General features: G+C 40.7%; 1 protein-coding gene across 2 annotated transcripts in view; it reads right to left on the bottom strand.

Annotated features, from left to right (window-relative positions):
• Nucleotides 1–2,251: 2,251 nt before the first annotated feature.
• The window catches only part of gtf2e2 (general transcription factor IIE, polypeptide 2, beta), a 59,968-nt gene continuing 34,633 nt past the window's right edge, over nucleotides 2,252–27,586 (bottom strand). For both annotated transcript variants that reach the window (XM_041191115.1, XM_041191119.1), the window contains exons 4-8: nucleotides 20,072–20,179; nucleotides 15,301–15,483; nucleotides 13,485–13,578; nucleotides 4,980–5,095; nucleotides 2,252–4,538 (exon numbers count right to left, since the gene is read on the bottom strand). In XM_041191115.1, the coding sequence (XP_041047049.1) occupies nucleotides 4,422–4,538; nucleotides 4,980–5,095; nucleotides 13,485–13,578; nucleotides 15,301–15,483; nucleotides 20,072–20,179 (618 nt within the window). In that variant the 3' untranslated portion in view covers nucleotides 2,252–4,421. The remainder of the gene's footprint in view (nucleotides 4,539–4,979; nucleotides 5,096–13,484; nucleotides 13,579–15,300; nucleotides 15,484–20,071; nucleotides 20,180–27,586) is intronic.

The raw sequence follows: 27,586 nt of genomic DNA, 5'->3' as shown, positions 1-27,586 counted from the left end.
GGCAGCAGTGCATGTAAGATGAGTGGCGGCTCCCCCCAAGGATGCTCCCAGCCTTGCTATTTTCAGAGATTTTCCAGACTTTCTGACTCTCTCCTATAAAATAAAAGGCAGAACTCCATGTCCAAAAGTCTGAATTCTGCTAAATGGCAGAAATTTCTCATCCCTGCAGCAAAGGATCCTCTAGGCAGGAGTAATCATAACATGATAGAACTACACAGTTAGTTGGAGGATGAGTAATGTGGGACTAAAACAAATGTCCTAAGCTTAAATAAAGGCAATTACAAGGGAATGAAGATAGAGTTGGCTAAAGTGGAGTGGGAAAATAGATTAAAAGGTAAGATGGTAGAGAAGAAGTGGCAGACATTTAGGGAGATATTTCATAACTCTCAACAAATATGTATTCCATTGACAAAGAAAGACTACTAGAAGGATGCACAATCTAACAAAGGAAGTTAAAGATGGTATCAAATTGAAAGAAAAGATGTACACCATGAAGTTTAGTGGTAGGCCAGAAGATTGGGAAAAATTAAGAAATCGGCAAAGAATGATTTAAAAAAAAGGAGTAATTGGAGTCTGAGAGAAAGCTATCAAAATATAAAAAACGGACAGTAAAAGCTTCTAAAGGAAAAGAGTAGTTAAAATAGCATGAGTCCCTTAATGAGGAATTAATAATGGGAAACAAGGGAATGGCAGAAACTTTGTACAGCGTATTTTGTATCTGTCTTCACAGTAGAAGGCACAAAAAGCATCCCAAGAATAGTAGAAAATCACAAGGCAAAGGAAGGGAGGAACTTAAAACAATCGTGATCACTAGAGAAAAAGTGCTGCGAAAATTGATGGGGGCTAAAGGTCAACAAGTCCCCTGGACCTGAAGGCCTGCATCCTAGGGTCTTAAAAGAAGTGGCTGCAGAGGTTGTAACCTTCCAAAGTTCTCTAGATTCTGGAAAGATCCCAGCAGATTAGGAAGCCGCAAATGTAGCACTTCTACTCAAGAAAGAAATTAAACAGAAAGCAGGAAGCTATAGGCCACTTAGCCTAACATCTGCTATTGGGAAAGTGCTAGGGTGCATTATTAAAGGTAGTAGAAGAACATTTAGAAAATCATGGGAAGTCGATTGCTGCCCATGATTGAGGCTGGAAGGCGATTTCACGCTGGCAGGCCAATTCCACCCCCCACCTGCTCAGCGCTGCCCTGTGCGGATTGGGGGGGGGGTGGTGGGGGGAGGTCGAGCAGGGCTTCAACTATTTATGATCTATATTAATGAATTGGATGAAGGGAGTTATTAGGGTTAAGAGGGCCAGAAAAATAAAGATTGCAAATTGAGGTGGAAGTACAGACATAAAATGTGTTCCAATAATTGATTCAAAAAATCTAAGCTTTCAAACACAAAGAGAAAGCATACCAACTACCAAAGCCAATGAATGATTAAATAAGTTGGGGAGAGAATACATCTACTGAAGAACGAAGACAAACACAACTGATGAGATCATTGCAGGTATAAAGTGGGGTGTCACAGAGGAAGGCAGATTTACCCAATGCCATAGGCAACTCACAGCTCTGAGAAACAGTTTGTAAGGCTGTTGCCTATGTTACCCACTGAAAGCCTGAGAAAAGGTGTTGAGCTGAACATAGACTGTCAATATGACCACACTAATCTTGGATATTGAATGGGATAAACGAATTGAGTGATTTAATTTGAGTGCTGCTCTTATTTCTATCATAATTACTAATTGAACTTTTGCATTGAAATATACATTTGTAATGGGTGAGGTTGGAATGTGAACTTGTATGATTAAAAAGCCATAAGCAGTAACGTTTTAATTGTACGCTGCAATCTGAATGTGAAACCAAGCAGAGATAAATAGAATTTACTGGATAAATAGTTTTGATACTTAGAGAACAGAATTCATTTGTACTGAAGTAAGAGATGATTATTTTGGCATTGGGGGTGCATAAAGGTTATTTGATTTGTTTTAAATAGGATACATTTATTTTAAAGTTCAAGACCTCAATGTTCTGACTGCTCAAAGTATGAACTGTAGGTGTATCCATACAGTCTGACTTCAAGTGGTGTAAAGTGTGTATAGTGGAGTCAAGTGGACCACAGCCAGCAAGAGAAATCACGGGCCTGCAAGAGAAATCATGGACCCTGGTGCTTCTCCCATTTCCAGGCCCCTTATCCTGCGCCCCCCCATCCTTTAACCCTTCCCGTCATCTTTCAGGTGCCCAGAATTATAACCATAGTTACAGTAGGGTCAAACTATTTTATATAGGTTTAGCAAAACATCGTGGCTTTTATACTCCATGCCTCTATTTATAAATCCATCGAGAGCTCAGGTTTCATTATGATACACTTTACAACCATGGCTTTATCAGGCAATTTGGTTGTTCATATTATGCAACCCGCTCTACTTCTTTGATCCTGGCCCTATGCAATATCATGTACATCAACATCTAAAAAGGCTTGAACCTTAAGCACTGCAAACAACAATCCTATGCACAAATGAGAATATCTTGAACTAACAGTGACGTATTCATTTGGTGCATGACTCCTGGTTTTGCTTCCAAGTTTAAAAATTGCAAAACCTTCCAGTAAATTAGCACCGACCAATTCACCTGCAATAATGTGCTATTTCTATCCACACAAGTTAGATTTGTTAACAGAAAAATTACTCTTTACATTGAGAGATGAGTGTTTTCTCATTTTAAATTGAAACTAATTATACTTCCAAATGCCCAGCATGGAGCATATAATAGGAGAGCAAAGTTGCTGGAAATCTGAAATAAAAACAGAAAATTCTGGAAATACTCAGCAAGCCAGGCATCATGTGTGTGTGTCCGGTTCTCTCTCAGTCTCAGGGTTCTTTCACTCGTTTGCACTCACCATTGAGGGAGACTGAGGTCAGGGGGGGAACATAGGAATATAGAAATTTTATAAGAATGCATTCAGAACCAGAACTACCTGTGGAGGAAGTAAAGTCAGAGTCTGTATTGGAGATGAAGGTTACTGAGGACTCTGGTAAAACCTGCCGATCCAGCACCCATTGTAGCTAAGGATTCCAGGGCGTTCTCCTGGAGTTCAGTAACATGTAAGAATCTGCCCGCTAATGGCATTGCCCTACGACTGGAATGTGGTGCAACTCCATATTAACACCAAGTGTAACAGCTGGAAGGGGTTGGGAAGGGCCCACACACCATTGAGGGAGGAAGGCCAGGAGAGTTGAAGCGCTAGGCGCTTAATCTCTTACCTTGCGCTCCCTCAGCCTCCAGCCAGGTATGAAGAAAGAAGAGTGAAGATTAAGGAGGCAGCACTCAACGACAACAAGGTCCAAATAGAAGTCCATGGGCCCTGATAATTAGTACCATCTGCACGTGCCCTGAAGTGGACACATGAAATTTCAATCCATTTAATTCCATTTTCCAATTGATTTGCAAATAACGCTAATACCAACAGATCTTGCTGTTCTGGTTTGAGATTTCACCACCAGTGAGGCAAAATAGACAAAAAGAACCAGTCCTTTCCAAACCTTCAGGTCCATAAAATTCAACCAGGACAAACCATGAATAAGAAACAGAAGACAAATAGGACTGAGTTCCCTGTGCTCATAGGCCACAATTAGGAAATCTCTGACCTAATGTATTAGTGTTGAAAGAAGTTGGTTTTAATTACTAGAATAAAAAGATGCATTTCCAAAAAGGTAAAACTTGCTTGGGTGGAGGGGTTGAGGGGTAAGGTTCGGAAAATAGAATTGTCGTCAAGCAGAGCGGAAGTCGTCTAATTTTGGTGTGCTTAATTAACAAATACTTCCTTTCTAAAATTTGACAATATTATGGAAATGCATTTATCCATCAGCCGTAGAAGGATTCATATGTATATGGGTTGGGAATTCCTTAGAATCATGCCTGCTTTACCACCTATGCGTATAAACAGGGGACTGCCAAATTTCTACAAAGTTACAGAGGCAGAGGGGGAGAAGAATTTCCTGGCCACTCTGTATAGTGCTGCTGAGGCGCTGGTTGACTCCAAGAGATGCTGGTGAAAGTTGGGCATCAACAGTTTAACAGTTCTCAAGGATTCACTATTTATTGTACAATAGTTGCTGAAACCATTTTAAAATTTAGAAAAAGAAAGCTGTGAACCTATAATGCAGACATCACATTTTACTGAGCAAAAGTCTACCAAAACAAACAATTTGTTGCCTCATTCCTACTGGTCATGACTTTGTAATTCTGGTTTTACACAATTCTCTAATTAGCCACTATGGAAAAGCATTAGATTGAAGTAACTGAACTAAAGGGAATAGTTAGAAAAGTTGTGCTCAGTATTCCAGTGCTGTGTACCAATTGCAGCATGTTTTTGCTGACTTAGTCAACCTTCAATAATTATTCAATTATCTTTCTACTTCCTCGTTCAGCATGGTTATTCTTTGCCAGCTACTCCTTCAGTATAGTCCTCTAGTATTCCTGCAAGATGGTCATTGTGTGTCTTGAATTTTCTTCTCTGGGAAGCAGGTTTTTTCCTCTTCTGAACACATGCCTAGGGATAAATATACATATTTTAGAAATAATGTGCAACAAACTTGATTTCTTTCTTGCTGGCAAACAGCTGGAGAGAGCATTTGTCACTTTCTTGAGAGATTAATAATGACTATTTAAAGCTAGAGAATACAGGTAGGCCCACATGTTCCAAGTACACAAAGCAGTGAGCAAGCATGAAACACCAATGATTTAACAAAGCAGCAGAGACAATGTGGCTATACACGGTGAGCTTGGTTGCTTGCTACTGACAATGAAAACTGCCTTTGCAAAACAGCCATATTATGGTTTATAAAATAATAATTCTAATTTCAATTCCGAAGTAATAAGTCAGAAACAGAGAGGTACTGTGGCAGAGGGGGCTTGAGCCAGAGGGGCTGGAGCCAGAGGGGTCAGTTTAAGTCATTCAATAGTGAGGAGGTTTAAATAGAAATGTACATACCACTTTCTTTGGTCCCGTCTCCTGCATTGAAGAAATGCCCTGCTTTTTCAAATACTCCTCAATCTTCTCTTCATCCATAGAATCCACTGGAATACTTCTCCACAGTTTCTGAAATTCTACATCAGAGTAAAGACTTAATTGTTATAATTAATGGTTATTAACCAAAACTGTAGATATAATTTATGTTTTGGGAGCTGGAACTAGTCTGTCTAAATTAAAAATCAGAACCTCAAAAGGTAATAATCTCTGGTTTGTTACCTGAGTCATGTGCCTTTTGGTAGAGGGTCAAATAGATTAGAGGATTAAATGCTTGGTTAAAAGGTTGGTGTGAGAAGAAGGGTTTCAATTCATGGGGCACTGGCACCAGTGCTGGGGAAAAAGGGAGTTGTTCCATTGGGATAGGCTCCAGTTAAACTGGGCCGAGATCAGTGTCCAGGCAATCTATATAGCTAGAGCTGTGCATTCGGCTTTAAACTAAAAAGGTCAGGGGTGAGGTCAGGCAAAGGGAGATTTAGAAATCTAAAGAGAAGTGTAGCAATTTGGGTAAAGACAAGCAGAGTGGGATAGGAAGGGATAGAGTTTAATGGTAATGGTGTCAACGAATAACATCCAGGCAAAGAAGTTAAAAAAATAAAATTAAAGGCACTTTATCTGAACACATGAAGCATTCATGACAAGATAGACCAACCAGTGGCATTGACAGAGATAAATGGGTGTGATAAAACCACCAATAGAGGGATCTGGCTGCAAGGTGACCAAGATTGGGAAATAAATCTTCCAGGGTACATAATATTTTGAAAAAGACAGGCAGTATGCTAAGCGAGGAGTAGTAGTCCTGATAATAAAAGTATCACATAAGGAGAGTAGTAAAACATCTGAGCCCAGAAAATCAGGAAGCAGAATCCATATGGGTAGGAAACTCAGAATAGCAAGGGTTGGAAAACACTAATGGCAGTCATACGTAGGTCCCCTAACAGTGGTTAAATCATGGGACAGAGCATTTAGCAAGAAATAATTGGAACTTGCAACAAAGACAACATTAATAATTGTGGGGGAACTTTTATCTTCATATAGGCTGGACAAATCAAATTGGAAAAGGTAGTCTGGAAGCTGAGTTAGAATGCTTTTGCGACAGCTTCCTAGAATAATATGTTGTGGAACCAATTAAGGACAAAGCTATTTTACATCTATATAAATATAAAAACAAATATAAAAACAAAAAACTGCGGATGCTGGAAATCCAAAACAAAAACAGAAATACCTGGAAAAACTCAGCAGGTCTGGCAGCATCGGCGGAGAAGAGTATAGTTGACGTTTTGAGTCCTCATGACCCTTCAACAGAACTGTTGAAGGGTCATGAGGACTCGAAACGTCAACTGTACTCTTCCCCGCCAATGCTGCCAGACCTGCTGAGTTTTTCTAGGTATTTCTATTTTACATCTAGTTTTGTGTAATGAGGCAGGGTTAATTTGCCATCCCATAGTAAAAGATATCTAGGAAAAAGCAATCATAAAACAAGATGCATCCATAGCTTGCTCAGGAAGTTAAGTATAGTATTCGATTAAAAAAGGCTTACAATGTTGCAAAGAACAGTAACAACTCTGAGGATTGGGAGTGTTTGAGAAACCAGCAAAGGGCCACCAAAAAGTTGATAAAGACAAAAAATAGAATGGGTGTAAACTATCCAGAAATATAAAAGTTCTTACAATCTGCATTTATAAGTATACAAAGAGAGCAGCTAAAGTAAATATTGGTCCCTTAGAAGCGGAGACAGGAGAAATTATCATGGAGGATGAGGAAATGGCATGGGTGTTGAACAAAGGGAGATATTCTTGTGGAGGCAGAGGGCATGGCTGAGGTACAAAAATGAGTACTTAGCATCTATTTGCACTAGAGAAGAGAATACTGTGAATGTAAGGGGATGCACTAGTGATATTGGGTAGGAGAAAGATAGGTAAAGAGGTATTTATTGGTACTTAAAAAGGTGGCAGTCCTCAAAGTAAAAATGTCACTTGGTCTGGATGGGATGCATTGTAGGTAACTAAGGGACATCAGGGTGGAAATCCTTAGCTATGGGAGTGGTGCCCGAGGGCTGCAGGATTGTAAATGTTGCACCCATTTAAAAAAGGCGGGGGGGGGGATGGAGGGGATAAATCTGACAGCGGCATGTCAGGGAGCCAAATATTGGCGGAGGGAAGCTTTAAGGGATAAAATGCTGGATTAAAAGTAATTGACGTTTGAAAAAGTATGAGCTAATAAATGAAAGTCAGCAAGTATTTGTTAAAGACAGCTCATGATTGACTAATTTGATTGAGGATTTTGTGAAGTAATGGAAAGGGTTGATGAGGGTAATAGACTCAAATGGCTTTTGAGATGCTGGGACCAAAAAGACAATGACAGTGTGGAAATGAAATTAGCTAAGGGACAGAAAGCATAGAGTTGTGGGAAATGTACTTTTTCCCAGATTGAAGGGAGATACAGAGTCCCAGGGGACAGGTATTGGGACTACTGATATTCTTGATATATGACCAATGACTTAAATTTTGGGATAAAAAGCATAATTATAATAATTTACAGATGATGCAAAATTTGGAAATGTGATAAACAAGGAGTTCAATAGCAAAAGACATCAGGAGGACACAGATTGGTGAAATGACACGTGACATTTAATGCAGAGAAGTGGGAAGAATAAGGACAGGCAAAAAAAGCTAAAAGATACATTTTAAAGGGAATGTAGGAACAGGGACTTGGGTGTATATGTACATAAATATTTGAAGGTGGCAGGACAAGCTGAGAAGTGTTAGAAAACCAAACTTGGCTTTATTAATGGAGGCAGTGCACAAAAGCAAAAAATGTACTGCTAAAACTGTATAAAACACTGGTTACCAGTGAAACGCTTTGGGACTTTTTATCACATTAAAGGCTCTACATAAATGCAAGTTGTTGTTGTTAATACTCAGCTGTAGTATTCTGCTGAATTCTGGGCACCAGATGAGCCTTGGTGAGGCTACAGAACAGATTTACTAGAATGATGCCAGGAATGAGGGACTTCAGTTATGTGAAGAGAATGGAGAAGCTGGAATTATTTTTAAAGCAGAGAGGTCAAACGGAGATTTAATAGGTATTCAAAATGATGAATGGGTTTGATAGAGTAAAGAGAAACTGTTTCCACTGGGAGAAGGGTTTGGAAACAGAGGACATAGATTGAATATGAAAGAACTAGAGGTGATATGAGGAAAAAAGGTAAGTTTGCATCTGAAATGCGCTACCTGAATGGGTGGTGGAAAACAGATTCAACAGTAACTTGGAAAAGCAAATTGGATAACTATTTGAAGAGAAAAAAATTACAGTGCTAAAAGCTGCAAATGGAGTAATTGAATAGTTCTACCAAAGAGCACGAGGGGCTGAAAAGCCTCCCTCCGTGCTGCATCATTTTATTATTCTTTGGACTGGAGTGTTAGCTTAGGTCATGTGAAATAGAACTTGAACCCACAACCTGTTCACTTATTAGCTAGCGATTGCCCAATCAACTGAGCCTAATGAATCATAGGTCCTGATTTTAATTGGAGAATTTGGGGAAGAGTTAATGGTCTGTGCTACCACCAATGCAAGTTGTGCACTCAATGATTCTCGGGGTCTGGAATCCAGAGAATTCAATTTTAACAGCCAGGCTTCATTTCCATAAATTTTCTCTGACTTTCGCCCAAACCCCAATCAAATCCACTGCAAGAGGCCACAGTTGAGCAGCTGAGGGATCAGTCCCTAGTTGATGGGTAAATTGTGCATGCTTTGTATATAATTACGGGGTGCCTGGGGTAAGGGTGGCCTGAAAGTTCCTGATGAGGCCCGAAGGAGTCCGATTGCCCACAATCCAGCTCTCGCCAAATTAGGCCTGAGAGGGAAGATCCCCCACTTGGACCTCCATCTAAAGTCACAGATTGTGGGATCAGGCCTTAATGTGCTTATTTAAATGAGATGCCACCAGATTGGCATAGCCCATATTTTTAATTAGGCATATTTCCAACATCATAAACTGCAAATTGTGCTCCACAGCTAATGACTCATCAGTGGACTGGTGCAACAACCTAAACGGCTGGATATTCTTGTCCACTTCAGCATGAAAGATTTCTGATAAATATAGCAGTTCCTGCAAAGGCCTGAGCAACCTACTTGATAATGTATTTGATTCAATGCACCTAGTAAAAGATCATCTAGTCTTTCATCTGTCCTCATTTCAAGGGTTGGGGGCCAAACTATGAACAATCTTTTCCTACTGATTTCTATTCTCTACTGCCCTCACTACCTGTCGCATAGAGAGGCCTGTCTACATTCTAATATTACCCATCCATGCCATATTGGGTCTTCCTTGCACACATTTTCCAGGTGTTTTTCCTTGCATTACCTCTTTTTCCAAACACCGCCCTCCAGTTCACATCACATGTCCAAAATATGTGAGTTTCCTTGATATTACTGCCTCAAACAAGTTCCTCTTAACACCAGCTTTCTTCAGCACCCACTTGTTTGTCCACTTGGCCAAGAATAACATACATAATATCCGAATCCTTTAATTTCAAATGCTCTTATCCGAGCCTCATCACTTGTCTTGATGGTCCAGCTTCAACAGCATACATTGTCACTAGCCACACAAGGGCTTCCAGAAGATGAATTTTCATTGTAAACCAAGATGCTGTGGCTACTCCATACTCTTTTTAAGTGAGTTCACAACATCATGACCCTTGTTAAATCCAAACCTAATTTCTTTGGTAGACTGCATCTTACATAATGAGTGACCCAAGACAGTGGAAGGTATCAACTTGTTCAAGCTGAACTCAATTAATCAGAATCTTGCAGTAAAAGATCAGTTACACCTGAAGAGTGCCTTCTGATTGCAAGAATGATTAAGATCTAAATTCTTGTGGTCTCTTTGGGGTTTTCCCCTATGTGGATGACTTTCTGGTTTGAACATGGAGGTTCTACCCAGCAGAATTGGTCAGTGTTGAGGAAACCAGCTACTTGCTGAATGTACATATCCTGCCATGTGCTCACATACTGTTTTTATATCTAAATATATGGTTCTAAACAACAATAACTTGCATTTAGATAGCACCTTTAAAGTATTAAAATATCTTTAGATGCTTTACAAGCATTAACAAAATTTGACACCAAGCTACAGAAGGTCAGATGATCAAAAGCTTCATCAATGTGGTAGGTTTTAAGAGGCATCATAAAGGAGGAAAGAGCTGTGGGCAGGTGGAGAGATTTAAGGAGGGAATTTCAGAGCTTGGAGCAATGGCAGGTGAAGTAATTAAAATTGTGAACATACAAGAGGCCAGAATTAGCAGAGCACAAAGATTTCAGGGGGCTGCAAGGCTTCTAGAGATCAAAGCACTAGGGAGTGGTGAGGCTATGGAGAGATTTGCAAAAAAAAATGAGCATTTTAAAAACAAGGCACTGGGAACCAACATAAGTTAGTGAGCATAGGTGGGGGGATGGGTGAGAACTTGGTGCAAGGGCAGGGTTTTGAATTATCTCAAGTTTACAGAGGGTAGATAGGGAGGAAGGATGGTCAAGGGTGCATTGGAATAGGCAAGTCTAGAGGTAACAAAGACATGGATGAAGGTTTGAGGCAAAGAAGAGTTAGGCAATGTTAAGGAGTTGGAAATATCTGGTCTTAGAAATGGCACAGATGTGGGGTTGGGGGCAAACACCAGGGTCAAACATAACACCAAAGTTCTGAACTGTCAGGTTCAACCTCAGCCAGTTGTCAGGAAAAGAGATGGAGTCAGTGGCAAGAGAACAAAGTTTCTGATTGGGACGAAAGGCAATTGCTTTTGTCTTCCCAATGTGGCTAGTGCAAATTTCTGCTTATCCAGTACTGGATGTCTGACAAGTAGTCTGTCAGTTTAAAGACAGTGGAGGGATCAAGAGAGGTGGAGCTGGAGGTGAGGTACAGCTGGAGGTGAGGTACAGCTGGAGGTGAGGTACAGCTGGGAGTCTTCAACTCAGATATGTAAACTAACACTATGGGTGGAATTTAATGTAATATACCCAGGCAAGCCTGAGAGGACCCGGGGGGTCCCCTTCTGATCAGGCCTCCTGTGGCCAATGAAGTGGCATGCAGGTGGCAAGGGCTTCCTCTATTGGAAGACTTCCCCCTGCTGGGGCCTGCTTAACTGGCCCCGGCAAGTCCACCCCACTCACCTGTGTTCTGGGGACTTCAGCCCTGCTCCTGGTCCCTGGCCTACTGCAGTACTGGCAGCAGTCACTGCTCCTTGTGGTGCTGCTGGCACTGAAGAGCTGTTGGTCTCTGATTGGCCAGCAGCTCTTGGAGGCAGGACATCTGCTCTGCAAGACCCAGGAACCCCCGATGTTGACGAAGCAGGTGTCTGGTTTTTGATTGTGTTAGGACACCTTGGAATGGCTGTGGCAGATTGCCTCCTGCTCTCTAGCTGGTGTATGGGCCCACTGCTGTGACTGTTAAATCCAACTCTATGTTTTTGGATGATATTGTTGTGGGGCAGCGTGTAGGTGGGAAATAGGAGGGGCGAAGGGCTGTAACTGAATAAATAAGAATGGAACCAAGCCAATTCGGTCCCAGCTAGACTATGGTGTACAGACATTGGTCAACTTCATGGTCAACTGTGTTAAAGGTTTCAGACAGATCGAGGAGGGCAAGGGGGATAATTTATCTTCGCCGATCATACAGAATGTCATTTGTGACTTTGGTAAGAGCTATTTTGTTACTATGGTGTGTTTTCAAACATGGAAATCTGAGAAAGACAGCCATGAATTTGGGAGGCAACAAAGTCAAGGACTTCAGAGATGAAATAAAGTTTGGACATGGGGTATTGGTTTGCAAGGATGATAGATCTTGGGTTCATTTATTTGAGGAGAGGGTGAGAATGGCAACTTTGCAGGAGGGAACAGTGCTCAAGTTGATAGAACAGTTAATGTCAATAAACGTAGGAACTAGGAAAGAATGTTGAGTGGTCAACAGCTTGGTAGGAATAATTTCCCCATCTTGATGCCAGTTAGTATGTGGCTTGGGTAGTAATCCTGAGATTACCACCAGTGAAGTTCTGTTTATATAATTTGGTTCCTAACTTCTGACATTCCCTTAGCAGGGCCTTCTCCCTTTTCTTCCATGTCATGGATCTTATCCCCCGCCCTCCCCCAAAATTCCAAGTTCTTCTCAGGTTGCTGTAAGATATCCTTTATCTTAGCACCAGATTAATCCACATCCTTCTGGGCTCTCAGTCACAACTGGACAGGGCTCTAAGTATTCCCCTAAACATCAAATCTCCAGTGGCTTTCTTTGTATTCTACTCTTCACACCCCTCACTCAACCCCTTGGATTGCTTCTGGTTCCATGTTGCCATCGTTAGCACCCTGCAGTCCAGCCCACAGACTGTATTTTTATCCTTACAGATATTAAATAGATTATACTGCTGGACAAGACAACAGGCCCTTGAATTGCACAAAAGGGGAAATAATGCAGCATGTGACTTAAACCACTAATTACGCCATTTGACATTTCCCTTGGGCTTTTACATAGCTTTGCTTTTACTCTCACCCAAGTGTTACATGATAACTATCACAGCTTCTCTCCTCTATCAAAATAAGGGGCAATCATGATTTTCCTATATTCAAACTAGGTTCCACGTCTCTGCCACTTAAAACTTCAAAATAATAGTGCTGGTGACCTTACAGAGGTATACTTTAGCATAATAATTTATTGCTCCTGGACTGATATGGAAAATAGAGAGCCAAAATCAAACGGCATTCCCAGTATTATTTATTCTTTGCTTGGAAGCTCTTGCTATTATTTTTGATAGTGACAAACTTTAGGAAGTCCCAACTGCCTCAAATCACAAAGTAACCTTTACATAAACATTTATTTAAACATTTAACTAGCCAAGTCAATTATTTTTCTTCAACTGTGTGTCATGGGCATGTATCTTATCAGGGCATCAGTGTTTAATAAAGGAGCTCAACTATACATTAGAAAGTAATTAAGAAGTTACTCCTCTTCACTTAAACTCTCCCATAGTTTCAGATGATAAATATATTGTATTTTCAGTTCTTAGATCAGTGCTGAGTTTCTGATTTACCACTATGTTTACTGTGATATATTATAATTAGGAAACCAGCAAAATTTGGAACAAGTTATCAATGGCATAAAAGGAATACTAAGCCGCAAGTTTTACGGTGCATCTTGCTGATCATGTTGATGCAGTAAAACCTGGGCCAAAATACTGCCCGTCAGTGCCATATTCCAGCTCATTAATATCCTTTAGCACCAAACACAGAAAAGATGTGCCTAGTACAACCAGTGTGACATTTCTAATTCCCACATCAGCCCCCTGAGAAATTGGGATACAAGGAATCTTCTATTACTCCAACAGCCAATCATTCACCTGAAGTAAATTTATCCATGAGTACCAAATTAAAAGTAGTTTTGTGCTGTGTGGAACGAAGCTGACCAAACCACTGAAAAATGCTTACCTTCATCCATTGTGAACTGGCAGCTCTTGTCGTTATAGAAGAGAATCTTCTTCTTATCTGGTCGTGTCACAAAAATAATTTGGTCTCCTAATACCTAGGAAGGTACATAAACCCAAATTATGCCTACTTATAGTACAAAATTTGTTGAAAACATAGGTGTTAATATGACTATGTTTATTTCAATTGTGCTGGCAGTGATTGTTGTCTAGGTGACATTGAACTATCTAGAAGAGCTGCTGAAAGGGATCTTGAAGTGGCAGACTCCAGTGCCATGTTCAATTACAGCAGAACATTACCAGAGATTGATTCTACAGTACAGTTCAGCAGACTTCAAGGTGTAATAGGTTTTATGCAAGTACAAAGGCAGGGAAAGGGAGGGATGGGGTACAGGGCAGAAAGTAAAGGTGTGTGACAGGGTGGACGGGAGCAGAAATGAAAAGACCAAAGGGATAATGCTTACAAGGGAAGGGGAGATGGTAACTGGGCAAATAAACAAACAGAATGTGTCTAGAGGAGGTGTGAATGGAAAAACAGAATCATTAACAACAAATGTAGTTCCAATACAACAAATGAACAAAAGGCTCTTGTTGTTATGATCTTGCTGAACCCAATGTTTTTTTTTAGATACGTTCATGGGATGTGACCATCACTGGCTCAGACAGCATTTATTGCCCATCCCTAAACTGCCCTTTTTATTTCCAGAGGGCATTTAAGAGTCAACCACATTGCTGTGGGTCTGGAGTCACAAGTAGGCCAGATCAGTAAGATTTCCTTCCCTAAAGGACATTAGTGAACCAGATGGTTTTTTTTAAAAAACAATAATCAGCAATGGTTTCACGGTCATCATGAGACTTTTAATTCCAGATTTTTATTGAATTCAAACTTCACCAACTGCCGTGGTGGGATTCAAACCCAGGTCCCCAGAGCATTACCTGGGTCTCTGGAATACCAGTCCAGTGAAATTACTACAATGCCACAAGTGCCTAATTGAAATATGGTGCTGTTCCTCAAGCTCAATTGAACAGGCTAAAAGCTGAGGACAGCGAGATCAGGGTGGAAGTGGAGTGGAGAATTAAAATGAAACCAGTACTCTCTTTTACACAAGTCCTACTCGAGGGTTAATTAGTTCTTTTAATTTCTGAATTAATAAAGCCTGCAAGACTAGAAAATGTGGCTTACTGAATTAGGCAGCATGCAAAATTTCGATTTCCGACAGCAAGTTGAGATGCAGAGATTAAGTTAGTGATGTGTTTATCATATGTCGGGCCTCAACACTGTCCTGTAGCGGGTTGCTACATTTGCATATCATGAATACTCATTAGCGTAAAATGTCTTTAAAATTACATCCTACCTTTAAGGTAAAGTCAGTGGCACACAAGAATCTCGTGGCATCCAGTTCACATTTGTTTAAAGGTGGCGTGCACCAGTTTTTTTGCAGTTGTGTCTGAGGTCAGCGGTTTTCCTTGTTGAACTCATGAGAGGGGAGCAAGAGAATGGCAGCTTGCACTGAGTGTCGGGATCGGCAAGGCTGAGTCAGGGGGTGGATGTGTAAAGTAAGGACGAGGGCATGGAGAAGTGAAAGAGGGATCCAAGGGAGGGCAGAGGGTGTGGTTGGGAGCATGGAAGAGGAAAGGGCTTGGCGTGGTGGCAGAGGGTGTGAGGACAGTCAGTCCAGGTAAGAAAATGAGAAACCTAAAGTGCAGGGTCAGTAGCGTCCACATGTGGGTCCATCTTAGGGTGTTGGTTGGCAGAGGGAATGTTCACAGTCACAGGGTGGGAGGTCAATTTGGTAGGGAGGCAATGTTTAAACCAATACCTTTATGGCTTTCTGTGCATTTGGTAGTCCTTCCTCTATATCTTCTAAGAGGATTCCTCCCAAACCTCGCTGATCATGCTTGTCCAAAAGCCTCAGAAGAGCTTTTTTATCTCTTAAGTTGTATTTGGGTTTAAAGGCATATTTTCCATCAGTCACATCAATTTTGGGGTTGCTTATCAATGCCTGAGGAAAAATAAAAAGATGCTATTGAAACATTTTCAGGAAAACAAATTACTACTAATGGATCTGCTACTTTGAAAAGCCAGGACAAAGCAATTTTCCCGGGCCGTTAGTGACGCTACTGATAAAAGGATTGGGAATCAGGAACTAAGAGGTAAAGACTTGAGTGGTAAAAATGTCTAGCTGCAAGTAAGACTGTGTCAAACTGGTGATGGCCAAATAAGGGATTTGATATTTATAAAACAGCTTTATTATAGATACACATACATATTAATGGATATCATTGGCACTGTTAATCGAGTACCATAACCAACAGACTACTGCTCTATAATGGAGAAGCTTAGATGTACAGAAGGGTTTTTCCTCTTGCTTCTTCCTTCTCCGTCTACTTCACTATTCCTCTCAAATAGTTCAGTGGCTTTCTTCTGACTTCTAGGTGTCTGATGTCTTCATTTTCCTGGAAAACTCTCTTTGTCTTTCTGATTTTGATTCTGTATGTCTTTCTGATTGTTTATATGTTCCCTTATTTATTTTTTTTATTTTGCATTTTTTATTCTATTCTTTTTTGTGTTCTACCCCTCTTCTTTCTTAGTAGGCGGTTGGTGGGAGGTGAAAAAGTGATAGCGGGTGGAGGCTATACCAAACCACAGAGGTATTAGGGTAGATGACCAATGGCTTTGTCAAAAGGTAGGTTTTGAGGAGGAAAGCTTTAGGGAGGGTATTCCTAACTCAGGCTCTTGGCAGCTGAAGGCACAGCCTTCAATGATGGAGCAATTAAAATCAGGGATACTTAAGAGGCCAGAAATGGAGGAGCAGAGATATCTTGGGAGGGTTGTGGGGATGGAGACGATGAGAGATAGGGAAGGACAAAGCTATGGAAGGATTTGAAAACAAGAATGAGAATCTTCAAGGGTGAGACTCTACTTAACTGAGCGCCAATGTAGGTCAGCAAACGTGCATACACGATGGGTGAATGGCATTCATTGAGGGCAGCAGTGTTTTGGATGACCTCAAGCTTACGGTGGGCAGAACATGCAAGGACAGCAGAAGTGTTTTGGAATAGTCAGCTCTAAAAGTAACAGAATGGATGAGGGTGATAATAGCACAGTAGGCTGAGGCAGGGGCGGAATTGGGCATTAAGGAGTTGGAAATAGGCATTCTTAGTGATGGAGCAGTTAAGTGGTTGGAAGCTCATCTCTGGAGTCAGGTATGACATCAAAGTTGCGAACTGACTGGTTTAGCATCAGGCACTTACCAGGGAGTTGGTAGCTAGGGAATGGAGGGACCAGAGGCAATTACTTTTGTCATCCCAACATTTAGTTGGACGAAATTTCTGTTTATCCAGTACTGGACAGTCTCTCAATTCAGAGGCAGTGGTGGAATCGAGATAGGTGGTAGTGAGGTAAAGCTGAGTGTGGACAGTTTTCTGATGATGCAGCTAGAGGGCAGCATGTAGATAAGAAATAAGACAGAGCCGTGAATGGATCCTTGGGGGACACCAGAGCTAACAGTAAGGGAGGATTAAGAGAAGCCATTGTTGTGATCCTTTGACTGTGATTAGATAGGTAATAATGGATCCAGGCGAGTGCAGTCCCAACCAGCTGGAGAGCATTGGAGAAGGATGATGTGGTCAACCATGTCAAAGGCTGTATCACGTTGAGAATGATGAGAAGGGATATTTTACCTTTGTCATCTCACATGGCATATATGTGTCAGTCAGAGGGAAAGGCATCAATGATCACTTCCTTCTATCCCTCTCCATTCATATCCTCGCTTCCACTCCTGATTTCATCTGCATCTAACATTCTCTCTTAAATGACCTCCAACAGCATTTTCAAATTCCCGACTGTCTATCCTTTGGACCCCTATTCACAATATTCCAGCAGCTATCAGCCTGGTCAATCTCACCCATATCTTTGATGCCGATGTTCCCATAAGACCATTATTCACTCTCATGCACTTCAGACAACTAGCTTAGCTATTCATCAACAGATCTGCCTAGACCACTTAAAGCAACACAGGTACGGGCCCCCTCTGCCAAAGCTGCTCATTATGCCTGGATAATTCTGGAATGAAAAGATAACCCCAGATTTCTCTTTACTACAAGCCTTCTCCTTAAACTCCTCTTCTTTACCCCTCCACCTTCACCTCCAACAAGCTTGATGAGCTCACGGTCTTCTACAACACGAATATTGAGACCAACTGTTCAGCTGCATCTACTGCCTCCCTAGTCCACCAAACCAAATTTCCCTTGGCTTCCCCCGCCCTAGTCCTGAACTTATATCATTCTATAGGTTTATCTCCTATCTCCACTCATTCCCTCTCCGGTCTAATCTTGTCCACAAGACAAGGACAGGAGAACAAGAACACAGGAATTAGTAGTGCAGGCCATTTTGGCCCTTTGAGCCTGCTCTGCCATTCAGTAAGATCATGGCTGATCCGATTGTGGCCTCAACTCCACTTTCCTGACTGCCCCCAATAACCCTTGACTCCTCAATCATAACTCGAAACACATCTCCTGCTCCTTTTGACAAAAGGAAGCACAAAACTGTTGATAACCCAATGCCCATTCCTGGCCCCCACATTACATAATATTGTTAAAGGTTCCCTCTCCTCAGATATTGAACCCCTTTAAGTCTGCTGTTATCATTTCCCACTCCTCAAAAGCCCACCCTTGACCCCGCTGTCCTTGTAAACTACTGCCCCATCTCCCTTTCCTTTGAGTACTTAAACAAGTTGTCACCTCCCAAATCTATGTCTATCTTCCTTGGGTCTCCACATTTGAACCCCTACAAGCAAGATAAGAGCTGGCAGAGGCACAACCGGCTGAATGGCCTGCTTCAGTGGCGTTTTATTGGACATAAATACATTGGATGGCTAGCCCACTGCTTTCCTACCCACCCCTGATCTAATCCCCATCATACGGGGGTGGGGGGGGGGAGCCTGCCCACCTGTCCTTAGGCCTACTGAAGGCCTAAGGTGGCCAATTATTGCACACTTAAGGACCTCAATATACCTCCACTGCCATAATATGTTGGGCAGCAGAAGGCAGGTGAAGGTGGGACAGTCATTTTTCACCTAAGTGGTGAAAAGGCAGGAAGGAAGGGGGATGCCCTGTGCATATCATAGGCACCCACCCCCCAAGATCGTACCCCCCATTTTGTGCCTCCTCATCTGGTCTCCAAACCTGCACCCCCAACCCCCTCCCTAGGGTGCCTGATCCCTCCTTGCACAAAAAGTCCTGGGATTTACCTGTATCCAGCATCCATGACACTTGTTTGTGGGACTGCTTGCATTCCCAGCAGCACCCACTACAGAGTTTTTGTGGCGCTCGGATTGCAAGAGCTGCTGACCAATCTGATTGGCCAGCAGCTCATGAGAGCAGGACTTCCTTCCTTGGAGGGGCAGAAGTCCAACCCTCAGCTTGTTAAGCTGACTCACAACTTATCATCACTCCGGAGTGGCCTTTTTTAAAGTTGTTCCATTTCTGACCAACTTTTCTTCTAGCCGGTGTGGGGGGGGGCGGCACCAGCAGTACATTCCCCTGCAAAACCCAGCCATGGAATTTTAAGGGATGATCTAATTGAAATATTCGAGGTGATTAAAGGACTAGGTAGTTTTTCTCTAACATTTTTGCTCCAGTGGGAAGTCCAGAAGAAGGGGAAATAATATTAAAGTTACAGCTTGATCATTCAGGGGAAATGGCATGATGCACTTCTTCACACAAAGTGTAGAGGAAATTTGGAACGCTATACCTAAAAAGCTATTATGAAAAGATCAAAACATATGTTAATAAATGCAAAAGCAAAATACAGCAGATGCTGGAATCTGAAATAAAAACAGAAAAGCTAGAAGTATTAAGCAGGTCTGGCAGCATCTATTGAGCGAGAAACAGAATTGATATTCTGATGAAATGTCACTGACCTTAAATACCAACTCTTGTTTCTCTCTTCACAGATACTGCCAAACCTGCTCAGTATTTCAAGCATTTTCTGAGATTAGTTGATGTTTATTTAAGCAAGGGGATTGAGGTTGGCAAATGGTGTTAAAATAAAGATCAGCCGTGATCTAACTGAATAATGGAACAGGCTTGATAGGCTGAAAGGCCCTCTCCAGTTCCCATTTTCATCCCCACTCCAGAGCCTTGAGTACATAATTTCAGCTGTCATTCCAGTGCATTTCCTAGGGAGGTGCTATCTTTTGGATAAGTCCATAAACTGAGGCTCTGTCTGCCTTCTCAATTGAATGTAAATGATCCCATCGCACAACTTGAAGCATGGGAGTTCTCTGAATTTCCTGGCTAATATTTATTCTTCAATCAGCACCATTAAAATGAATTAACTGATTATTCATCTCTGATACGTGATTTAATTGTGCACACATTTTCCGATGGATTTTTCTACATTATAAGACCACTAAATTAACCGTTAAATGCTTTAGGTCATGAAAGGCGAACTATAAATTCAAGTTTTTTTTTCTGAGCACAATGTTCAACTGTATACTTAGGTAGATTGGTACAGTACCCACTCCTCCATCTATTCTGAAGAACACTAAAATATTTTGTCAAACATTAGTCATATAAATCTCTCACCTCAGTCATCAACCATTGCTTTTGTCTCATGCCGATATCCAGGAGTTTAGTCTCATCCAGAATTTCATCCAGTGTCAGTGGATGGGTATCTCCACGCTGGTGGCGAGTCTGCACAAAAAAGTTAAAATTTAAACTAGATGTAAGTGCGAACAAGCCACTTGTCCCAACAGGTCTGTGACAGCATTTACCCTCAATTTGAGAAAACAGTATTCACATCTACTTATCATGTTCTAATGTCCCTTTATTCGCCCTATCCAAACTAAGCTTGAACGTTGACAGTTTCTACCTCAACCACTAATCCAGGAAGTGAACTCCAAAGCCTCAAGACAATGTGAAAATAGGTTCCCACTTGCCCTCTGTTCTAAATCTCTCACATTTAATCTTGTATCAATGGTCCCCCTCAACTCAAATCTCAGCCTATTTATGAGGTCCCCACCATTACAGATGCCTGTCTTCAGCCACTTTAATTCATTCCAAGTGATATGAAGGATATCTGAGTGCCATGGACAAAAAAAAAGTTCACAAAGCCATGAAAATATCTGATGTGATGATGAAGACATGTGCTCTATGACTAGCTACAGTGCCAGTGTGGCTGCAACACTAACATCTACTTGACATGTACTAAATTGCCCATGTATGTCCTGTCCATAAAAAGAATAAATCCAAGCAGGCAAATTACTATCAGCCTTCTGTAAATCACCAGTAAGTAATGGAAAGAGTTGTCAATGATGCTATGAATTGATATTTACTTAGTAATAATCCAGTGCAGAATTGATGGGCCAAAGGGCCTCTTTCTGTGCTTTCCTATTCTACTTGATAATTCCATCTTGCTGATTGATGCTCAGTTTTAGTTCCGTCAGGACCATCTGGCTATAGACTGCATTATAGCCTTGCTCCAAATATGGGTAAAAGAGCTGAATTCCAGAGGTGAGAAGGGAAAATTAAGATGGTATTCGGCCAAGTGTGGCGCAAAGGAGCCCCAGGTAAACTGAAGTAAATGAGACTTGATGAAAAATCTGATGGGTCTGGAGTCATAGGAGGCACAAAGGAAGTTGGTTGTGGTTATTGGAGACCAATCACCTAAGCTCCAAGACATCATACAGGAGTTCCTCACAGCAGTATCCCAAGTCCAACTATCATCAGCCGTTTCATCAATGATCTTCCCTTCATCAATGATCTTCCCTCCATCAAAAAGAGCAGAAATAGGTGAATTTGCTTGATGATTGCACAGTGTTTAGCTCCATTTGCAATTCCCCAGGTAATAAGGTGTTCATGCTTGAATGCAGCAAGACCTGATCAACATACAACTTGGGTCAATAAGCAGCAAGAAACATCTATGCCACATAAGTGCCAGACAATGATCATCTGTAAAAGGCATGCTCCTTGAGATTCAATTACATTATATTGCTAATGTCCCTTAAATCAACATCTTAGAGTGACACCACTGATCAGACCACTGACAAGCCACAGATCAGAAGCTGTGCACTCTGTTAAGGGTAGCTCACTTCCCGACCATCTAAATCCTCTCTGCTACCTGCTGGTGATGTTACAATGCACTCATTGAGTCAGAGTTGCTGTGGCTACATGTACTTTTACATGCATGTTGTAGTCTGGCGCTACGAATGTAATGGTAGAAGCTCCAACGTTCTTTCCATTACATCACTAACCAGGTATCTCTACCACTCTTACCACCTGCCATTGGTGGGTGTTGGAAGGATTTGCAGATTGATACTCAATCAGGCAGATTTATGAACCTTGGTTATCAATTCGTGGGGTAGGACTCAAGCCCGAGCTTCTGGATCTGAGTTCAGGACACTAATCACTGCATCACAAGACCCTTTTACTACCTATAAAGCACATATTAGAGTGCGATGAATACTCTTCACTTTCCTGGATATGTTCACCTGCACATCATCCAGGAAGCTTGACACCATCTAAGGTCCACATGATCAGCACCCCAATCACCAGCTTAAATATCCACTTCCTCCATCACCAGTATTCTGTAGCTGATGTTTATACTATCTACACAATGCACTGCAGCAAGTCACCAAGGTTTCTTTTTGCCAGCATCTCGAAACCCACAAATTCCACCACCTATTAAGTCAATGGCAACAGGTGCAAAAGAACAGTCAAGTTCCCCACCAAATCCCACACCATTCTAACTTGGAAATATAATAGCCATTTCTCCATCATGACTGGGAGAAAATCCTGGAACTCCCTACCTAACTTCGCTGTGGGAGTACCCTCACCATAAGGACTGCAAAGGTTCAAGAAGGCAGCACTTTCTCAAAGACAGTTAGGTGTCAGATGTGGCTCCGTGGTAGCACTCTTGCATTCAGTCTGAAGATCATGGGTTCAAGTTTCTTGAGCACAAAATCAAGGCTGACATTTCAATGTAGTACTGACTGAGAAAAACTCTTCTTTTATACTTCCCTGTAATCTGCATTATTCCAATGAAAATTGTAATAGGGTTCAGTTTTTGTGGCCCAGGTTGGGGCCAATAAATATAGAAGAACAGGGAAGAGGTCCTGCAAAGGGAATATCAGTATCTAGGAACTAAATTTTAAAAAAAGGATGCCATAGGTGATAATGTCACATTTATTGCCTGAACCACTTGCTAAGTGGCATCGAGATAGAAAGATCAGTAAGGTGAATGCATAGTTGAAAGAGTGGTATGGGAAAGAGCAATTCCAGGTCATGGTGCACGAACAACATTAATGAGACAAGTAGGAGCTGAACTATTGACAGGAGCTCCACCTAATAAAGAATGGGAGCAAAGCTCTAGCTGAAAAGGTAAAATAGGACTGATATTAAACTAGTAAGATGGGGGCATGGATCTAGTTAAAAATAACAGCAGTGTGAAGGTATAAAAAAGCAAAGATGAGAATAAGGAAAGGAATAATAATATAAACTTACAGGACATAATTGTAAAATAACTGCTAAAACGAACCAAAAGGAATGAGTAACCTGCCTATACAGCACTATACACAGCACCCAAATCCAACTGGAATACGGGAGGCAATAATTCATAGTAAGGATAACAGAAACGTGGCTACGTAAAGAACAGGTTTGACTTAAATATTGCAGGATATAATGTTTTAAGAAAGGATAGAGAAAGAAGGTGGAGGATGTGGGGTAGCTGTACAAATTAGAGATAACAATGGCAGTAGAAACAATCAACATTATGAAATAGCTTTTATCTCACTCTATATGCATTCTAAGAAGGGATTCATCAAATTAATAAGACTATAATGGAAACCACACAAAGTGGAAGGAAACTGGAGGGAGAAATATATAGGCAAATCTATGAAATGAATAATAATTATAGGAAACTTCAAATGTTTCAAATAAACTTCAAGACGGCTTAGAGAAAGGGAAAAAGGAAAGAATTTTTTGCAAAGTGTTCTGCAGTTCTTTCTTAGCCAGTTTCTAAGAAACCCACTAAGAGAGGAATCTAGCAAAGGGAAATGAATCAGAGGAGATGTGAGAAGTAATTGTGGAGCATTTAGACAATAGGTGATCACAAAAAAAAAGAAACTTAAGACTGTGAGAGACATAAGTAAGGCAAAGACCAAAGTAATAGATCATTAAAAAAAAACTAATTATGAGGGTTTGGACTAGGGAAGGCACACTGGGAAAAAAGTATTGACAAAGAGATTGAACATCAGTGGGAAATATTTTATTAAAAAAGGTGATTAATAAGGTTCAGGAAAAACGTATTCCACTAAGAAAAAAGAACAAACTTGGATGCCAGGCTTTGCTGGAAGTTGTTTATTGACCTCAAGCTAACAGTGATAAAGTAGCAGGATACATAAATGCAGACATCAGTTAAGGTTGTTACAAAAACAGAAAAGTTATAATGGGAGAATTTAATTTCCACAGAATCAGGGAAGGCATTACAGCTAAAGTTCCAAAGGCAACAAATTTCTTGTCTATTCAGGAGAGCTTTCTAGAACAATATTATCTTGAATCAACAGAAGTACAGGCCATCTTAGATTTAGCAATAAGAAATGATCCTGAGCAAGTCAATAATCTAATGGTTTTACAGAACTATCTAACAGCAACCATATTGTCACATTTTAAAACTCAGCCAAGCATTCATAACAGCATAACAAAAGAATGCTATTGAAGCTGCATGAACAGATGCTAATGGATTTTCTAACCTGCACTAGATGGCCTGTCCATCAAAGCAGTCTAGCAAAGGCTTTTTTTGAACTCTCGCTCACAGCTGCAGCTTGATTTTTTTTTAAATTTAAAAAGCAAAGTATTTTAAAAAAATCTTCAGATCAGACAGTTATGCAGACCTTAACTGCCTTTCAAGAATGTTTATGGTTACTCCAATTCAAGACTCATACACCAAGAGTTAAGGCCCTTGCAACATCAAAACAGGGTCTGAACTCAGCACTAAGTTCAAATGGTCCTGTTAAGTTTAGGTTTCTTTCCTGTGAGAATCATGCCTGCTTCCTTTTCCTTACCAGCAAAAATAGGACCCGTCGGAAATGGGGGATGGGAAATCACCATCTGGTCCTTTCTACTATTTTTAAAGGTCCACGAAAATCTTGTCCCTATATTTCAAAAGAGAGCTAGAACAATTCCAGGAAGGATGGACTAGCTCACTTAATGTTGGTGGTAGGAAAGCCCCTGAAATCTTTATTCAGAATAGTAATAAAAACAATTTTTGAGACTGAAAACATAAAAAATAGTCATCATGAATTTCAAAATGCAAGGTCATGCTTGACCACATAGTAGACTTATAGCTAAGGTCAGAGCATGTGGAGTCATGGGGCAAAGGAGCAATATGTGTGGCAAACTGGCTACAAAACAAGAAAGTGGGAATAAAGGGAGTTATTAAGACTGGATGGTGAGAAGTGGTGTTCAATAGGAATCGGTGCTGGGACTAGTTCACCTTTTACATAAACGATTTGGACTCTGGAATTGGAAGTACATTATCAAATATTAGCTTACGTAACACCAAATTGGGGAGTATAATAAATACTGAGAAAGACTGCGGGGGAAAATTTGGCATAGTGGTAATGTCACTGGACTAGTAATCCAGATGCCCAGGCTAATTCTCTGGAGGCATGGATTCAAATCTCACCATAGAAGCTAGTAGAATTTAAATTCAATTAATAAAGTCTGGAATTGAAAGCTGGTCTCTGTAATGGTGACCATGAAACTATCATTGATTGTCGTAAAAATACATCTGGTTCACCAATATCCTTTTTGGGAACCCGGTCTTTCCTACATGTGACTCCAAACTCTCAGCAACGTGGTTGAGTCTTAACTGCCCTTTGAAATGGCCTTGCAAATCACTCAGTTCAAGGGCAGTTAGGGAAGGGAAACAAACGCTGGCCTTGAGAGCGATGCCCACATTCCATGAAAGAATAAATCAAGAAATTATAAAATGGATTGAACAAATATGCAGAATGGGCAGGAAATGAAAATAAACATTAAAAAAATGGCAAGTATGATGTACTGCATTTTGTTGGGGTGAATAAGGGAGGCCATCTACTAACTGGGAAAAAAGTCTAAATGCGGTTGGGGCACAAAGGAATCAGAAGCAATGCCCATCAACAAAGCCATAAAAAGTGCAAAAGGAAGAGCTGGGGTTAATTTCAAGAGGAATAAAATACAAAAGTAAGAAGTTATATTAAACATGCATCACATTTTGGTTAGACCACAGTACTGTACACGATTTAAATCTCCATATTACAAAAAGGATATGGGTATGGTGTAGAAAGTGCAAAACGGACTCAAGGATACTGAGAGGTATAAATATCATCAAAGCCTGAATGGGCTGGGGATCTTTTCTTTAGAAAAGAGAATACTTCAGAGGTATTTAAAATTCTGAAGAAGTTTAACACGGTTACTGTAGAGATGTTTCTACTTGTGGAGGAATTCAAATCTAGGGGCCATAAGTATCAGATATTTACTAATAATTCCAAGAAGTATTTCAGGAGAAACTTCTTTACTTGGAGTAGGAAAAAAAATGGGTCCCCCAGTTCTAGTCTTTCCCATAAGAGGAAATATCCTCTCAGCATTCACTCTGTCAAGTCCCTTTAGGATTTTATATGTTTCAATAAGATCACCTCTCACTCTTCTAAACTCCAATGGATACAGGCCAAACCTGTCCAAACTTTCTTCACAAGATAATCCCTTCATCCCAGGAATCAATCAAGTGAACCTTCTCTGAACTGCTTCTAATGCAATTATATCTTTACTTAAGTAAGGAGACCAAAGCTAAATACAGCACTCCGAGTGTGGTCTCAACAACACCCTGTAAAGCTGTAGCAAAATATCCCTACTTTTATATTCCACTCCCCTTGAAACAAACAACATTCCATTTGCCTTCCTAATCATTTGGTGCACCTGCATACTAGCTTTACCTGATTCATGCACCAGGACACCCAGATCCCTCTGTACCACACAGTTCTGCAATCTCTTTCTATTTAAATAATGCTTTTTTTATTCTGCCTGCCAAAGTCGACAAGTTCACATTTTCCTAGTGATTGTAATTGTTTTAAATTCCTCCCTCCCTTTCACCTCTTGATTTACAAGCATTTCTGGGATGATATTTGTCTTTTCCACAGTGAAAACAGACACAAAATATCTGTTAAATACTTCTGCCATTCCCTTATTTACACTTATTAATTTCCCAGGCTCACTCCAGTGGATCAATGTTCACTTTACTCATTTTCTTTTAAATACTTGTAGAAAGTCTTACCATCTGTTTTTATATTGCTAGCTAGCTTTCGCTCATACTCTAATTTCTCCCTTATTACTTTTTTTAGTTATCCTTTGCTGTTTTTTAAAAAAAAAGATAATGGCCTCAAAAAAGGAGAGAGACATCAGGTTATGAGGTCTCTGCAATAGTGGGAGAGCAACTGGCTGAACACTAAAAACAAATAGACATACTTCAGAGCTGTTAGACACTTTCAGTTAATTTTGTTTAACAAAGATGCTTACTGGAATGCAAAAGTGTCTAGAAGCAAAATAGAAGTTACTTTAGGAATCACTTCATGGTTCAAATAGAACCATGGAATTAGAACTGGATGAACAGTTGACGAACATTTGATCAGCAGGTCTTATGGATGGCCCTGAGCATAAATAACTGATAACAGGCAAATACAAAAAAGCTGGAGATGAGATGTTTCAATGGAGGAGTGGAACTGATCATGGGAAGACAGCACAGGATGAGATAAGGGAAGATGATGTAAAGGTTGGTTGATCAAGGGTAGAACGTACGTACAAAGGCTCTAAAAGTTCACAGAAGGTGGATAAAATAAGGGAAGGCTTTAACCCCATAGTTTAGATAAAGAACTTGACATGCTATTAGGCATTCCGTATTAAGAACAACTGTTACAGGACAATTAAGTCCTGCCAATTTAACACCCAAAAACAGCCCTTAAAAAGAGTATAAAGGATAAGTTTTTGGAGGAAGCCATTGCAGTAGATGATGGAGAGGAACTCCTTGAATCATGCTGACTTTGGTCTAAAGCTCTTTGGTATTTTGAG

Source organism: Carcharodon carcharias, chromosome 1 (genome assembly GCF_017639515.1).
Source record: "Carcharodon carcharias isolate sCarCar2 chromosome 1, sCarCar2.pri, whole genome shotgun sequence".
Classification (NCBI taxonomy): Eukaryota; Metazoa; Chordata; class Chondrichthyes; order Lamniformes; family Lamnidae; genus Carcharodon; species Carcharodon carcharias.
The sequence above is the reverse complement of the archived record's forward strand: the minus strand, read 5'-3'. Positions and strand labels throughout refer to the sequence as shown.